Below are 18,199 nucleotides of genomic sequence, written 5' to 3' on the forward strand. Positions count from 1 at the left end.
ATGGCGCACATTCTGGCCACGTACAGTGTGATCAATGGTAGGTATTTTGCTTAAATTTTCTTCAGCATTTCGAGTAGCTTAGAAAAGGTAGTTACACATTTTTTCATGTTGTCGTACATTTTATTTCCTCTCACAATATTAACTACATATGTACAATGTATAAAATTGGATATCTCCTTGAATTCCTATTAGGTTTCATCTTGTAATTCCTCTAGATATTTCTGTAAGGACTCGTCCCAAGATTTCTCACGGAAATCCTTATTAAATTCCCCCCGGTATTTCGAGTATTTTTCTATAGATTACTCCAGGGATTGCACTCGAGATTCCTTAATCGATTTGCCATGTGATTTTTTTAGAAATCTCATGAGATTCTTTCAATGTCTCCTGGGTTTCCGTCAAGGATTTCTTCAGCGATTCCTTACATAATTTATTCAGAACTTTCTCCTTCGCTTTTGCTTAGGATTGTTTTTAAGATTTTATTCAGCATTTATCCGGGATTACTTTTCAGATTCTTTCCAGGATTCCTTCATTGTTCCTTCCTCGGGTATCCTCAAGGCATTTCTCCTGAGGTTACTGCAGGGATTCTGACATAGATTTCTCCAAGATTTTCCTGATAATTCGTTAGAAATTTCTCCTTTTCACTGATTCCTCTTGGGGCACCTTCAGAGAGGATCCTCTTAAAATTCCTTCAGAGATATTTTCCTGCATTCAATCCGGGATTCTTCTCGGGATTCTTTCATTGGGTTCTCCGGTGATTCCTTGAGTTAAAGATTTCTCCCAGGATTCCTTGCAGGTTCTATCACGGATTAATTATAAGATGCCATCAGGAATACCTCCAGGATTCTTGTTGAGTTTTCTACCGGGATTCCTTCTGGGATTTTTTTTCGAGAATTCCTTCAGGGATTTCTTCCGGGATTATTTCCTGAATTCATTCAGGCATTCCTGCAGAGATTTATTGAATGATGCTTTGGGGATTCTTCCTGCATAGTTTTCTGGAATTCTTTCAGAAATTTCTCCTGGGTTTTCTCAGATTCTTTCAGAGATTTCATCAGGGAATCTTTTTTGAATTCATTCAGAAATCCCATCATTGATTTCTCCTGAAATTCTCCAACGAATTTCTTCCAGCATTTTTCACCGGGATTTATTAAGCTTGTTTTTCCGGAAATCATTTCGGGATTCTTTCCTTGATTTCTTCATGGTTTCTAGTAGGGTTTTTCTTAGGGATTTCTCGTGGGACTACTGCTTGGAGTCTTTTAGGATTCTGAAATTCCATTAGGAATTCCTCATGAGATTTTATTGGGGATTCCAGTAGGCAATTCATGCGCGATTTGTTCATTTGTTCATTATTGTCCAAACACCATGTAGGACTACTCCTACCTATTCTTTCCTTACCGTGTTCGCTTCTGGGATTCTTTCTCGGATTATTCTCAAGATTATATCAGGGATTGCTTCAACAATTCTTCCTGGGTTTTCGGAATAGCTTCAGATATTTCTAGTCAGTGATTCCTTCCAGGATTTCTTCAATGATTTTGCCCAGATTTTATTTAGTGATTCCTCCTGAGATTTATCTATAAATTATTTCACGGCTTCTTACTGGTTCTTTGAAGATTTCTTCCGTTATTCCTTTGGGGATTCCTTCAAAATGTTTCCCGTGATTCCTTTATTGATTCTTCCCGTTTTTCCCGGAATGAAAGAATGACGGTACTTTGCCCGCGAAAATGCGCAAAAATATATGGAGTGTGGTCCATCCCATGTACATTAGTGACCCATATCTGAAAGGTCTCAGCGTAACAAGAAAATGAAAATTCTATAAATCGGGAGAAAAAAGTACTTAAAAAACGTTTTAAAGTTTTGTATGGCAATAACGTTTTTATAAAATGCTCAATGCAATATTGTAATCAGGAATATGGAAATCCCCTTTTTTTCTCCCAGGGCTATTTGGCCAGGCACTTCTTGTTTTAACTCAGTCAAGTTCAATCCGTTTGACCTGAATTTTTGATCATAGCTAGATACTGTCCGTTTCTGACCGTGTTCCAAAAATTAAGTCAATCGGTTAAAAATTGACTGAGTTATAGCAGCAAGAGCCCAACATTGGCCCCTGCCCAAATGGTCAAGACCCTATATACAATTTTCATCCTATATGTAGAGACTTCTTCTTGCTTTGATGAGAATGAGATAGACCGAATGTGCTCATTCTTCTTTATCCCGGTTTATTTTTGGGCTTTCTTTCTGAAACTCTTCTAACGATTCTTTCAGAACTCTTTTAGTTTTCTTTGCCATTATTAACGAGATTATAAACATATTCCCCACAGCTTCACTGCCCTTCCGAAGGAAGAACTCACACTTGTGAGTTTCTCGAGAGTGGGATTCGATTCCACGTCCTCGGCGTGATAGTCAAGTACGTACCATCACACCAGATTCGCTCTATTTTCTTTAGGTATTTCTCCAGATCTTTCTTCCGCGATTCTTTCAGGCATTCCGCTTGATATTTCTTCGGGGATTTTTCCAGAAATTCTTCCAATGACTCCTTCAGGTTTCTCCTGGAATTTCTCCAGGAATTTCTCTAGGATTGTTTCAGAAATCTCTTCCTGGATTCTTCCTGGAAATTCAAAGGGACTCTTTTTTGAGATTCATTCAGAGATTCCCCAACATTCTTTTAGTGATTTTTGACGGAATTGCTTTATAAATATTGTTGGGTTTTCTCCTGGGATTTCTTCAAGGATTTCTTTCGGGCTTCCTTCCAGGATTCCTCCATTAAGTTTTACCGGGATTTCATCCGAAACCCAATTTGAAGGCAAATATTATAAAGCATTAGTTTTTGGATTTCGGTGATAAATAATGATTAAAACATTTTTGTAAAAATAAAAATTTGGTGCGTGGGGTAAATATTTACAGTGCCCATTTGTTCGTTGGGGCTCGTAAGGTGGCCGTCTCGATGGTTGGATGTTTGCTGGTTGGGGTAAACCCCAACTGAAAAGCACTGTCAATGCCAAAATCGGTGTCGAAGTTGATCATCAATAGTAACTTCTTTTCTCGATCAGCCTAGATAGCTGTGTAGTGTCGGTAGCGATTGTCTCAATTGGCTAAGAATAACACTACGGACCGCCTGTTCCGGTGGTAAGAGTCCACCAACAGGTGACCCCTAATTCATGGTGTGATGCGGCTTCATGCTTACCGTGCCTAGGAATGAATGGCTAGGGGGGTCTAATAAAAACCTAACCACAAACGGAGTCTGTGAAGTACCAGGGCACGGTATGTTGCCCTTACTGCGCTAACCGGAGCAATGGTGCAGTGGACCTTGTGTTTCTCCGAGACAATCCGCTGCCCTTCTTTAGTCTCACTTGAGGCTTAATAAGGGCGGGATTATGAAAATGTTGTTAATTAGTTTAAATTTTCACCTATATGGTTGCGCATTATGCGATTTACACAGTGTATTCTGTGTATCCTCGCCTTTGGCGTTTTCCAATCGATACCGATTTGGTTTTGTTGCTGCTGTTCTTTGTTGTGCTGTTGTTGCGAAGAGTTTAATCTTGCCTAGTTTGGGTAGTAGATACGGTTAGGGTAGCTCAGATCAATCTTCAGCATAAAAAAACCTTACTTTCGTAAGGGAATTTTTTATCTAGGAAACCTTGTGAACCCGGTTTTTGCTACTTTCAGTAAACATGAAATGGCAAACTCGCGTGTCATGCCTCGAGCCTGTGTGCTTGTCAACAAAGCAATAGTTGCTACACTCATCTCTGAACTAACCACCAGAGATGTATGTGTTATCACAATTGATGTATCTGTTGGAAACCTCAACAGGAAATACGTCTATTGTTCGGTTTATTTACCGCATGATGAACCATCCCCTACGGATGATTTCAAACAAGTCATCGCGTACTGTACTTCAAAAGGCCTTCCGCTAATTGTTGGCAGTGATGCTAATGCTCACCATATCATCTGGGGCAGCTCAGACATTAACTTGAGAGGCTCTAGCTTGATGGAGTTCTTAAGTAGTACAGATCTTGCATTACTTAACATACGCAATCGCCCAACTTTCATGGTATCTGCTAGAGAGGAAGTGTTAGATATAACGCTTTGCTCTAGCAGTATTAGTCACGAGCTGACCAATTGGAATGTGTCAGATGAAGAATCTTTATCTGACCATCGCTACATCTTTTTTGAAAATTTAAATGTTACTTCGCAAACATTGCGTTTCAGGAATCCCCGGTCAACAAACTGGGATTTTTTTACTGATTTGGTTGCAGCCAAATTTCATGGATACTCACCATCCATTGACACTCCAAGTGATTTAGATGATGCCGTTGATACTACAACGACCTTCATCATGGAAGCTTTTGAAGAAGCATGTCCTCTACGGTCTGTGAAGATCACAAGAGGAACCCCTTGGTGGAACTCTGATCTGGCGAAACTCAGGAAACAATGTAGAAAAAGTTGGAACAGACGACGTTCGGCTGGTTCGGAGGCTTTCAGGTCGGCTCGCAAGGCCTCCGGAAAGCTCTCCGGTCTGCTGAACGATCCGGCTGAAAAAACCTTTGTACAAATGTTTCCAGTTTGAATGAAGTCAGTCGGTTAAATAAAATTCTTGCGAAATCTAAGGATTTCCGAGTGAACGAACTTCGTTTGCCAAATGGCGATCTGACTTCCTCTGATGAAGAAGTTCTGGAATGCTTATTCAGCACACACTTCCCTGGATGTGTGGATATTACATCTTCGGATGAACTTGATGTCTTTTCTTGTAGTTACGATTCCCTCGCTTCGGCTCGGAGTATCGTAACTATAGAATCGATTGAGTGGGCACTTAATAGCTTTGCTCCTTTCAAATCTCCTGGGGCAGATGGGTTATCGTATTTTGCTTCAGATGGGATTTGATTATTTCAAACATGTTTGGAAAAAAATACTTGTTTGCAGTTTTGCTACAGGGTATATTCCCAAATCTTGGTGGGATATTACTGTAAAGTGTATTCCGAAAGTGGGTCGTGCGTTGTATGAAGAAGCAAAGAGCATCAGACCTACTAGTTTGACCTCTTTTCTTCTGAAATGCTTAAATAGAACGCATTGTGGATCATCACATCCGTGATGTTCATCTGGTCAGCGTGCCTCTTCATGTGAACCAACATGCCTACCAATCTGGTAAGTCCACTGTGACTCTTTTACACAAGGTTGTTTACGATATCAGGAAAGCATTCGCTCAAAAGCAATCTTTTTTGGATGTTTTCTCAGATATCGAGGGTGCCTTTGACAACGTGCCTTTCGATGCCATATTGGAAGCCGCATGGAGTCATGGTACCCCGAGTAAAGGAAAAGAGCTCAATAATAGCATATTTTGATATAGAGATCAAAAAGTGATATGGGTTTGATTGACATAAGAGATAAAAGATCTAAAAATAAAATCAAAAAATTACTCCTGGAACATCATCATCAAATCATATTTAGATTTTGTAAGATCTAACCAGGGCCCATATAGCCGAGGCGGTAAACGCACGGGTATTTAGCATGACCATGCTGAGGGTGACGGGTTCGATTCCCGGTCGGTCCAGGATCTTTTCGTAAAGGAAATTTCCTTGACTTCCTTGGGCATAGAGTATCTTCGTGCCTGCCACACGATATACGCATGCAAAATGGTCATTGGCAGAGGAAGCTCTCAGTTAATAACTGTGGAAGTGCTCATAGAACACTAAGCTGAGAAGCAGGCTTTGTCCCAGTGAGGACGTAACGCCAAGAAGAGAGAGAGAGAGAAGATCTAACCAATAGCAGCGAGCTATTCGTATGATCTTGAAATATCAAATTTTGATATTGGTCAGATGTTCCAGGAACATTTTCCAGATATTATTTTCAGATCTTTTATCTCTTATATCAATCAAACCAATATCATGTTTTGATCGTCAGTATTTTACCTCTACCCGGGATATCTCCAATGATTTCCATTTGGATTCATCAAATGCTCAAAAACCGATATCTCTTCTCGACATTGCGTTTAGCAGGGATTAGGAAGTTGAGTGTTTGTGGATGCCGCCAAGGGGAGTCTTGTCACCGCTTTTGTGGAATCTCGTAGTAGATACGCTGTTAAGGCAACTCAATAATAGCGGTTTTCCTACTGATGGTCTTGCCGACGACTATCTAACATTGTTAGTTGGTATGTGCATCAGCACCCTTTTCGACCTCATGCAAAGCGCCCTTCAGGTAGTTGAGGGTTGGTGTCGCCAATATGGCCTTTCGGCCTATTGTTCTTTCTACGGAAAGGCAAAACCGTAATGGCGTTCGACCTTTGCGTTTTGAAATCGATGTGACTGAACAGGTAAAGTACGTTGGAGTTATTCTTGATCCCAAGCTTTCCTGGACACCTCACATTGAGATCAGAATCAAGAAAGCTTGTATGGCCTTCGGGCAATGCCGGCGAACCTTAACGAAAATTCAGCTCATTACTACAAATCTAGTACTTCACTGGTTACGCCTTATTCTAGGAAAAAAATCCGAAGGGATTCCGGGAGGAATTGCTGAAGGAATTCAGGAGGCATTTCAGAAGTAATTTCAGGTGGAATCCCCGATCGATTTTCCAAAGAAATCCCCGAAGGAATTTCAAAAGGAATCTCCGTCCAGGTGGAACCCCCGAACGATGTTCAAGAGGAATACCCGAAGGAATTTCAGGACGAATCTCCGAAGAAATTCCAGAAGGAATCCTAGATGGATTTTCAAGAGGCATCTTTGAATGATTTACAGGAAAAATCATTGAAAGATTTCTAGGGGAACTTCCCGTAGGATTTCCAACAGGAATCCCCGAAGAATTTCCGGGAGGGATCCCCGAAATAATCCCAGAAGTATATTCTGGAGGATTCCTGGAGGATTTCTTGTATGAGCTCCATTAGAGATCCTTCAAGAAAGTCTTGAAGATATGCTTGATTATAGTCCTAAAGAATTCCTTGAAAGAATCCATAGAAGAGTCCCTGAAAGAACTCGTGTAGGAACTTTTGGAGAAATCCCTGATGTAACTCCTGGAGGCATCCCTGAACTCTATTGAAAAAAAAAAATCTCCGAAGGAACTGCAGGAGCAATCCCTGGAAGAAATCCCGAAAGAATCCCCAAAGGAACTTCTGAGGAAATCTTTTAAGTAACTCGTGGACGATTCTTAGAAGGAGCTTCTGGACTAATCCCTGTCGGTACGAATCCCCTTAGAAACTTCTGTGGGAATTCCTGAATTCTCCTGAAGGTGTCCTTGAATCCTCCTGTAAGTATCTGTAGGAAATCCTGGAGAGATCTCTGAAAGAACTCCTGCAGAGATCTCTGAAAGAAATTTTGGAGGAATCCCTAAAGGAATTCCAGGAAGAATCTCTGAAGAAACATCTGCACAAATTCTTGAAACTTCTGGAGAAAAGTCTGAAGGAACTCTTGATCTATTTTCTGTAGACTCCTAGACTAATCTCTGAAGCACCTCCTGTAGGAATTCCTGATGGATCTCCAGAAGGCATCCCTGACTCCTACTGAAAAAAAATATCTGAGAGAACTTCTGGAGGAATACCTGAAGAAAACTCCCGCTTGAATAGCTAAGGGATATACCTAGATGCATCCCAGAGTCCTCCTGGAACTACTGTGGAGATCCCTGAACGAATTTCTGGAGCAATCCCTGAAGGAGCTTCTACACATCAGGAATCCTTGAAGGAACTCCTGCATTAATCCCTGTAGAAATACCTGAATGAACTCCCAGAAAAATGTCCATAAAGTTCTCTTTAAAGAATCTCTGAAAAATCTTTATGCGGCATCCCGAAGGAATACCAGAAGAAGTTTTCGAAGAATTCTAGGAAGAGTTCCCGAAGGAATTCCAGGAAGAATCCTCGAAAGAATCCTAGGAACAATTTGTTGAAATTACTGAACTCTTGCTGATTTTGAAAGAGTCCTCATGAAGCCACTTTGGTAAAATTATTCAGAATCTCTCTTAGTTACAAAAAAAAAAATCATCGCATCCAGTTCCATCTCGTCGGATGACCGCACGTACTCACGCCATGACTCCTTCAATTTACTTCACTTTGCACTTCAGACAATGCCTTTAGGTAAATAAAAACATAAGCTTCTCTTTCTAGTGCTCTATGGCGTGCTATCCTTATTGGGCATCTTTGAGAGCCCCAAGCTTTATAAATTCTGATTACTTTCTTATGGCCATCGGAGTAGAATCGAATGTTAGAGGGACATGTGTTGCTACTGGAAACCAATATAACCTATGCATTTCCACAGTTGACGTAAGAAGGACAAACCACTTACATATAAGTATAAAGAATGTTCAGAACAAAAAAAATTAAAATAAAATCAACCAATGAAAATATATTAGGTAAACATCGGTTCTTTTAAGGATCTTCTACCAATTATTCTGGTTCCGACATTAGAATTTCGAAATATCCTTAACCAGTTTTTTTGCGTTACTTAAGAATGCTTGCTGGATTTTTCGGAGTTCTCGAATGCAAGATATTTAGCATTACATATCAAACTTTCAATGGCCATCACCAAGAGTGATAAGAATTTTTATGACATTCATAAGAACTGACTGAACAACCATTAACCCATCGAAAAAGCTTCAATTTTAGCCGTAACAAATCTCAAATTTCTTTCGTTGCTATTCCAGGTATTGGCGTCGGTTTGGCCACATCTGCCGCCTTCGTCGCACTCAACCACTACTTCTCGAAGAAACGTGGTCAGGCTGTCGGCCTTTCAATGGCTGGCACAGCTCTCGGAATGCTCATCATGCCCCAGCTAGTACGCTTTCTATTGGAAACGTACGACTTTCGGGGCGCGGTCCTGCTACTCAGCGGCCTGGCCTTGCACGCCGCCGTCGGGGCTACCCTACTGCAACCCATCAAGTGGCACCTGATAGAGGAAGAGGTCGACATCGAGATGGTGGAAGCGCCCGCCATGGGTATCATCCTGGAACAGGAAGACGACGGCGACAACGACAGTCTTCCGGAGATCAAGACTCTACTGTTTCCGCGTCGGGACCGGAAACTATCGGAGAATTGTCCATCGCCGCAACCGAACGGGTTACCGAAGCGGCCCACGTTCCCTCGGATAACGTCCAGCGTGAGCGTCCAGGCTGCGCCGATGGTTGGTGGTATGCGAACGAGACCCTCGTTTCCACGGATCACATCGACGGCCAGCATGAGCTTGGCGCTGAGGAAGCGACGGGAATCGGTTGTCTCGAGGCTTTCGGCGCTCGATTTCACCGGCAGCGGCAGTTGTATGCACATTCACGTGGATGTAAGTATGATACGATGACGATGATCGCCTTCGTTTGAAATTAACCGGTTCGAGTAACTCTCAAGCTTGTACGAACGAGCTTTTCTGTTTCACTCGGTTCACACATAGGTGGCAGCACGAGCAAAAGCTTCCCTAAAGCTAACCATTTTCCCATTTTTCGTTATTTCCCATCTCTCCCTCACAGACGGGCGACGCCGACGCGGAGGATGTCGACTACGAAATCATTCGGCGCGTAAATACGCACGTCGGTTCGTTCGCACGTGCTCCCAAGCGCATCGACACGGTCAAATCGGAACTGGGGCTGGAGATGGTAAAACCGAAAGTGTCCTTTCTGCAACGATTCACCGCACTGATGGATGTGGGCCTGCTGCGGGATGTGATCTATTTGAACATCTTGTTTGGGCTGTCGATTTTCTACGTGGCGGAGATGAACTTTAAAATGGTGACGCCGTTCTTTCTGTCCAGTTTGGGTTTCAGCAAGGCGGAAACGGCGTACTTTTTGTCGGTGTCGGCACTGACGGATATTGCGGCGCGTATTATTGTGCCACCGATCGGCGATAAGCTGAAGATACGGAAGCGGTTGCTGTTTTTGACGTCGTTGGTGTTTGTGGCTATCACGAGATCGAGTGAGTATCAGCTGGAATGGATTATAAATGCAAAAGAATCTGTTTATTTTTTAGGTAACGTCCTCGTTGGTGAAAGACTGCTTCTCAGCTTTGGTAATTCAAGTACTTCCACGTTTTCGGAATTGCATATCGTGTGACAGTTACGAACATACTGACCTCAGTTACATACTTAGCCAGACGTGCCATTACTTGCTCTGCAACAGATTATCGACTCATCAAGAGGACAATAGGAAATTGATTATCTTGTCCTTTAGGCGTATTTGGAGACAAACGGACGTGTTTATAAGGGCCCATATAGCCGAGGCGGTAAACGCACGGGTATTCAGCATGACCATGCTGAGGGTGACGGGTTCGATTCCCGGTCGGTCCAGGATCTTTTCGTAAAGGAAATTTCCTTGACTTCCTTGGGCATAGAGTATCTTCGTGCCTGCCACACGATATACGCATGCAAAATGGTCATTGGCAGAGGAAGCTCTCAGTTAATAACTGTGGAAGTGCTCATAGAACACTAAGCTGAGAAGCAGGCTTTGTCCCAATGAGGACGTTACGCCAAGAAGAAGAAGAAGAAGAAGGACGTGTTTATATGGCACTTCGTGCCACCGATGGGTTTTAATTTTTTCAGTTCAGAGAGAGTTACATGACGAATCGCAGTTTAGTTCTGGGTACGACAGAGGGCCAAGCTGGCTGAAATGCTGCTTGAATCAGCCATTTAATCCTCGGTTGTCTACGGAGTACAGTCTATAGAGGCTACAGTTATACTGCAGCCGAGGTGAATGGATATGACAGATAATGTGTAAGCAATATTTTGAGGAAGCACAAACAGAAAAATCACCGCAGAAACACAACTACACTCAATCAGAATCCAGAAATGGTCAGAAGAATCAGCTTGCCGTTTTACCCCAGGATAACGAACCAAATAAAAGCAACACTTCGTCGACAAGATCTTCACGTGGTGCATAAAAGTGATAAGGCTCTACGTTATCTTTTATACAATCTTAAGGACAAGGTACCACCGGATGAACAATATACGAGATACCTTGTAAAGACTGGGCTGTTTATATTGGGAGTCAATGTTCATCAGCTCATCTGTTGATCGTTGATGAATGAAGACGATCCTCCCATTGCGTCGTGTCTTTTTAATCTGGTAGACACGACATCCTAATAGCTTCTTTTCTCTACGGACCTGTACGAATATGGTACGAAAACGGGACGCAATCATTCGGAGTTTGTAATTGCCTTATTGTTGTCGCGGCAAATAGTTTTCCGCTTGCGCCTTGTCTGCCTCTCGGCGATGGCGATCATTTCCTTCGATTGAATGCCTTCTACAGCTTAGTTCTACTCAGGAAAGTAGTGGGATACTCTCGGCGTCCTGTCATCGATTAAGGACTCATCTGCTTCCATCTAACGACGTTTCCTCCATGGAACTACAAACGCGTACTAGCTCCAGGACTTCTTTTGTTCATTGGCATTTTTTTGGGAAATGGTAGACGAACTCTATTTTCTGCCCGGCTAGCGCACCGGGAGCGATCATGAGTGTAGTGTGATTTATGAGGGTCATGACCAAGAGCAGAAATGGGCTTTCTACCGAGAAGGTGGCAGTGCAGCAGCCTTCTCGAAGTCGATCATCAATAGGGACCTCAAGCAGGGCTCATTGAGACTTCGTAAGTCGATGGCGACTTCGACCACTATCTGGTGTTGGTCAAACTGCGCCCAAAACTCTCCGTCATCAACAATGTACGGTACCAGCGACCGCCACGGTACAACCTAGAGCGACTGAAACAACTGGATGTCGCCTCAGCATACGCGCAGAATCTCGAAGCCGCGTTGCTAGACGAGGGCGAGCTCGATGAGGCCCCTCTAGAGGACTGCTGGAGTACAGTGAAAGCAGCCATCGACGACGCAGCAGAGAGCACCATCAGAGTGCAGAACGGTTTTGGAGGAGAAGAACGCAGCGAGGGCGGTAATGCTGCAGCAAGAGCGGAAACAGCAGACTCGCCTCTTTCGGGAGAAAAAGCGCCGCCTGGAAGAAGCAGAGTGTGAAGAAATAGAACTGCTGTGTCGTTCCCAGGAAACACGGAAGTTCTATCAGAAGCTCAACGCATCCCGCAACGGCTTGGTGCCGCGAGCCGAAAAATCTTGACGGACGGACGTGAGGTGATCGAAAGATGGAAGCAGCACTTCGATCAGCACCTGAACGGCGTAGGCACGGGAGCCCACGGCAACGGAAGAAACGATGACGCCAGTGCAGCGGAGGACGGAAATGAGCCAACTCCCTTGCTGAGGGAAGTTAAGGATGCCATTCACCAGCTTAAAACCAACAAAGCAGCTGGTAAGGATGGTATCGCAGCTGAACTCATCAAGATGGGCCCAGAAAAGTTGGCCACCTGTCTGCATCCGGTGATAGTCAGGATCTGGGAAACCGAACAACTACCGGAGGAGTGGAAGGAAGGGGTAATCTGCCCCATTCACAAGAAAGGCGACCATTTGAAATGTGAGAACTTCAGGGCGATCACTATTTCGAATGCTGCCTACAAAGTGCTATCCCAGATCATCTTCCGTCGTCTGTCACCTAAAACGAAAGAGTTCGTGGGAAGTTATCAAGCTGGCTTCATCGACGGCCGGTCGACAACGGACCAGATCTTTACCGTACGGCAAATCCTCCAGAAATGCCGTGAATACCAGGTCCCAACGCATCACCTGTTCATCGACTTCAAAGCGGCATACGACAGTATCGACCGCTCAGAGCTATGGAGAATCATGGAAGAAAACGGCTTTCCTGGGAAGCTGACTAGACTGATTAAAGCAACGATGGACGGTGTGCAAAACTGCGTAAGGGTTTTGGGTGAACTCTCTAGTTCATTTGAATCTCGCCGGGGACGGCGACAAGGTGATGGACTCTCATGCCTACTCTACAACATCGCCCTGGAAGGTGTGATGCGACGGGACGGGCTCAACAGCCGGGGAACGATTTTCACAAAATCCGGTCAATTTGTGTGCTTTGCGAACGACATGGACGTTATCGCTAGAACATTTGGAACGGTGGCACATCCGAATGGTTACGCAGCGACCTAGTCATGCGACACCACATCAGGTGAATGATGCTGTAATCTGTAGTCTACGGAATCGAGATTCCCAGTCGAGCAGAGGACAGCCTAGAGGAAACACGACCTACAACAATGTCACCTGAGTGATCGCGGTACTACAACCCTTCACTCCTGTCGAATCTGATTACACAGAAGACGGTATGTTACCTTTCCCGTACAAAGTCGCTTTCTTAAAAGGACCAGAGAAGACGACCAGGCTTGCGTCTTCAAAGAGATTGCAAACTCTGACCTTATCGCTGTGGTCAGCACCCAGCTTACTCCGGTGGCCGGCCATCACCGAACGGGATTCAGAAGCAAGTCGTCTATCTAGGAGACTCCAGAGGTAGCCGAAATCATCAGGACCCATTTCCATAAGCAATGCAATGTCGCCGATCTATAGACCACTGACTGTCAGAGAGGTTTGTTTGTTTGTTTATTTATTAACGACCCTTTAAGTAATCAAAAATGATCATTCGGGTCGGAAAATACCTGAGAGGTAGTAAGCAGGAAATTCAACACACACGAGTTCCAATAGGCCACTGCATGGAATTCTTTCCTTCTCTTTCACTCTTACAGAGACTTTGTAAACAACAAGGCCAAGAAACGTCAAAATTCCATACAAAATCAAAACAATGCAGTGCCCTATATACCGACGACCTAGCCGACGACTATACATTGGTGGGATGGGTTGGCCTCGGAATTCATAGCTGTACTGTAGAAATGTACTGCAGCCTGCCTACTAAGTTCATCGTTTATCCAGCCAAAGCTGCGGCCATATTTGTAGCCACTGCGACGCCCTTCGACGACCCTGTGCTGGACGTCAGCGACTTGAACAGCACCCTAACTACAATCTTCCACCGAGCAGTCTTCAGAGTTGCTGGAGAAGATATTTCTTACTTTATTTTTTTATTCGTGAATTTTAACTTATGCTAATTTTTCACAGTTTGCTAGAATCACTGGTTTTGGTCTCGGAGCTACAGAGGAGGTGGCGCGTTGACTCGAGTGGTGGCTATATCAGTAGCAATCAAAAAGTCATCTCAGTGTTCTGGAGTCGCCTTTTTCAGCGAGGTGATAATCCTGTCCCGCCATACAGTGCTGGCAATGCGCTAACGCTATACCTTGATATACTCCTAAAAGAGCGAGTCACAAAGCCCGTATCTACATGGCTAGGCAGCAAACCTCGAGAGTGCGAACAGCTCTAGCCCTCTGCGAAGCAATACCTTCCGGATAACTAGAATGGAGAGACAATGGGCACGATTTAGGGTTATTCCATGCAAACTATGGCAGCGGCAGAACCCTCGAAGACAAGAGTTCCGAAGTCTACCCAGAAAAAGGCATTTGCTTTCGCGGGTAGCCCAAAAAGTGCAGCGGATGCGACTGCTTTCGGCAATTGCAGAATTTGCAGAAGCATACGCGGCAGCCATCAGGTTAGGCGGTTGTTAACCCCGAAAGCCTGCAGTATTTAATGCCGATAAGTCGGACTCCAGTCAGGCGTCCTGGATTGAAGATGGGGTTGCGACCATTGTTAGGCTCACAGCAACCACAAGTTTGGGCGGATCAGAAGCTGGACCACCTGTGGACCATAGTTGAGTGGAAGAGCAGAACGAAAATTACAGAGGATTTGTAGTAATGTAGGGACACCAATCCTGGAAAACGAAGAATGGTAGGTGCCAAGCATGCAGCGTCATCCAGACCGAACATCCAAGTACCGCCGTTCGGGGTGACATTGGGCCTAGAGGGTAACATTGGTCCGTCGATCCCACGGATTCAATATAAGTCAGAGAATCCGACGGTAGATGCAAAGTATCTTAGAATTATGTATTCTAGTAGTCTAGCACACAATATGCATTCTCGTAGTATTCTAAACGTGCAGAATAGTGGCCCAATGTCAACCCGCTTTGGCCCAATGACACCCTGCACGACGGTACTCGGAAGTTTCGAAGGCGATGAGGAGCGATGCCAAGCTCGTGGATCTGGAAGCCGACGTTCGCAGTATTAGACGTACTCTTACAGGTGAAATGGTCTTCGAGGGCGACAAGGAGCGCAAGGACACCGCCTACGAAAGTCTGGCGGAAGAGCTGGCGAAAGTGTCCATGTGAGAGCTCTTACGGTGGAGGCGGCTCTGAAGGTGAAGAACCTAGTTGAGATCACCAACGCGGAAGCTCGTCATAACACTGCGGCAACATTACGAAGTGCAGGTGTCTGAATCAGGACACAAGTCATGAAACTGCAAATGCCCTGACAGGAAACATATGTGTACCCTTGTGTACCTAGGCGATGCAGCGAGGAAACCCATAAAGCACAAGGCTGCACGATCCACCCACGTGTTTGATTTGTTCCGAGAGATCCGCGAACAACAAGCACCCAACTGGAGGTCCAAGATGCCCAGCCTTCAGAAAAGCCTCAGCTGACAAATCACAATGCATGCGGTAAGGCAGCTGAACCCTAACCACTATGCCACAGCTCAGAAACTGCGTTGTCAGACAGTTTCTGTGTGGGGGACGGATATCGCCATCATATTGATCGCATACCGAGTTCTCGCCGTCAAAGGCAATTGGGTTGCGGATGGGTGAAAAATGGCAGAAAAATGGCGGCGATATAAACGACGGGTAAATACCCCATCAAGAACTTGTTGCCTATTACCTATGGGTTTCGTGGTCGCCAAACGGGGTTTTCTTCTGTAGCTGTTATGCGCCTCCGCCTCCACTCGACCAGTTTACACAGATACTGGACTGTATTATGACAGGGCGAAGGCCGGTGGTAATAGTGGGTGACTTCAATGCCTGGGCCGTGGAATGGGGAAGCCGTTTCACGAACCATCGAGGTCAAATTCTGCTAGAGGCACTGGCTATGCTAGATGTCGATCTGGCTAATGTCATTACTAAAAGTACCTTTGGTCGGAATGGAGTGGTGTCGATCGTCTTTTTATAGTCCTGGCCTATTTAACAAAAAATACCTACTCAAGTAGTTCCCCACTACTTGATATATCTTCTTCTCAGGTGTCTGTTGAGCAGATCCCCCCAACTGTTAAGTGAATTCAAGTAATGCATTTCAATCTTTTCCTTCATTCCAGTTGTGGCCCACCAGCGAACCTACACCGAGCTGATGGTATGGCTGTCGATCACTGGATTCTTCCGTGGCGTCGCGCTGGCCAACTTCACCCTGTGCGTGTCAGAGTACTCGTCGCTGGAAAAACTTCCGGCCGCCTTCGGGTGGCACATGGTCGGCAAGGGGGTGTTTGTGATTGCATTCGGGCCCCTAATTGGAGCGATTCGCGACTGGACCGACAGCTATCCGATCTGTATCCACGCGCAGTCGGTGTGCATTTTTCTGTGCGTATTTGCCTGGCTGATCGAGTTCGCCATCAAGCGGTTTCGCACCAAGAAGGTAGTGGAAGCCAATCCAAGTATGGCGGCGTAGGTGTATGGCCGGAGATGAACCATAGTTGCCTAGCGGAAGATGTATTTTTACAATAATGGAGAATTATCGAACGAACGTTGATGTTTGCTGTTTAGGAACAAATTTTCCTATTTTCTAGGTGAAACTAAACATTATCGAGTAAGCATAAGACTGCGATATACATTTAGACAAGGTACACCCCATATTTGTTTATACCAACGAAGTTTTAGCAAACAATATAACGCGGTCGTACGGTAAAGTATAACAAACAAGTACTTACAGAAACGCGTGAAACAGAGGTATCAACGTCAACTTTTAAAAGTATGAGAACAGTATTAGGTGAAATAAAACTACTACATACTAATGTTACTCAAATACATCTATTCGAACTGGCGAGTACTGAAATTGAGCGAGCCTTATAGAGCTTAACCTGATGATTATTAGGAGAGAAATAAAATATTACAGAAATCCTAACGAAGACGGGAGCTGTGTTGTTTCGGATAGGTTTTATCCATGTTAAGTGAAGGACGACGAATAGCAGTCGTAACTATAAGCGCCATCTTCTGGTAAAGATGATTTCATAGCGTATACTTATAGGAGTTTTATGTTAGACGAAATAGATTGTTAACCGATTATCAAAAAAACCGCGCGTAGGACGTAGGACATCAGAACAATATTCTAAATGTTAGGTAAATTTAGTGGAACACAGAGTTACGGGAGAATCTCGAAGGGGTTTCACATACACCAGTGTGTATATGGTTAAGATGAAAGTGATGCCACAGTGCTAAATAAAATGATAATAAATTATGCGTACGGGAGAAATGCTATATCAGTGTATACTTGAATACGGAGTTATGATTTGTGAGAAAATTCGTTATGGTTTGCTTCTTTGTGCCCTGTCTTTAGAAATTAAAATTTTGAAATTATCGCCAAATCGGTGTGCGATGGAAGTAATTCGAGAGCTACATTTGTTTGGCAATGACGAATCCTTATGAAATTTAAATGCCATACTGAATCCCAATCTTAATTTGGAGTAACCTCAAATAACTCTGTTTCTAAATATTTCCAAAAAATATTTCTTGGTCCAAATTTAATATGTAATACAATGTACTGAAGATCGCCTCCAGCAACTTTATCATCAATCATCTTCTCCCCATTCCGAAACAAATGAACTTTTCCATAAAATCACTGAATTCTCACCAAAAATCGCTACACAAATTAAGATAAGTCCATGTCATCAGGTTGCATTTGGTGGACCACCCAAAATCCTAAGCAAGTTGCAGCGTAATCAGTACGCGATGCGCAAGCAAACCTCCTCGGGCGATGCGCATCAAATGTGTGATGATGGCTCCTGCCCGCTCTCGCTGCATGACGAACCGAAATCAATCATTCGTCACTCGGCCACAATCAGACAGTCAGCAACGAACAACGAAACGTTTGCTTGGCTCGAGCATACGTTGCTTAGGGCCCAAATTAGGACCCTGTAAAGGACTGCGTGGAGACCACCCGTTGTGACTGTTGGATGTTTAGCGGAAATTATTGTCACACTCCATCAAACCGAGTGAGATTGGCATTGCTGGGATGGGCATTTCATCACGACCGTCAATTCTAACATCTCTCGTTTGTCGAGAATTCTATCAAGTTTGTTTTATTCCGCACGTCATTCGATGACTCCACAGCGCACTATTTGTTTTGTCTCAAGAGCAAACTGATGTCATGTTCTTGACTATAAGAGATAAGTGACATTTCAACACACGAACACTAGCGCAAATTTTTCCTCACACAAAAGTGCACGCCGATTGAAAGGCTATTCAAATTGCATATGCAAATATTACCCAATCGAATTGGGTA

General features: G+C 44.2%; 1 protein-coding gene across 1 annotated transcript; it reads left to right on the forward strand.

Annotated features, from left to right (window-relative positions):
• Positions 1-8,619: 8,619 nt before the first annotated feature.
• On the forward strand, positions 8,620-17,193 carry LOC109402075 (uncharacterized; the record flags this gene model as incomplete). Its single annotated transcript, XM_062844052.1, is given in 3 exon segments — positions 8,620-9,240; positions 9,425-9,866; positions 16,023-17,193. Coding segments are annotated over 3 exon segments (1,410 nt in total), but the record flags the coding sequence as incomplete, so codon positions are not given.
• Positions 17,194-18,199: the final 1,006 nt, after the last annotated feature.

This window comes from Aedes albopictus, unplaced genomic scaffold (assembly GCF_035046485.1).
Source record: "Aedes albopictus strain Foshan unplaced genomic scaffold, AalbF5 HiC_scaffold_793, whole genome shotgun sequence".
Taxonomy (NCBI): domain Eukaryota; kingdom Metazoa; phylum Arthropoda; class Insecta; order Diptera; family Culicidae; genus Aedes; species Aedes albopictus.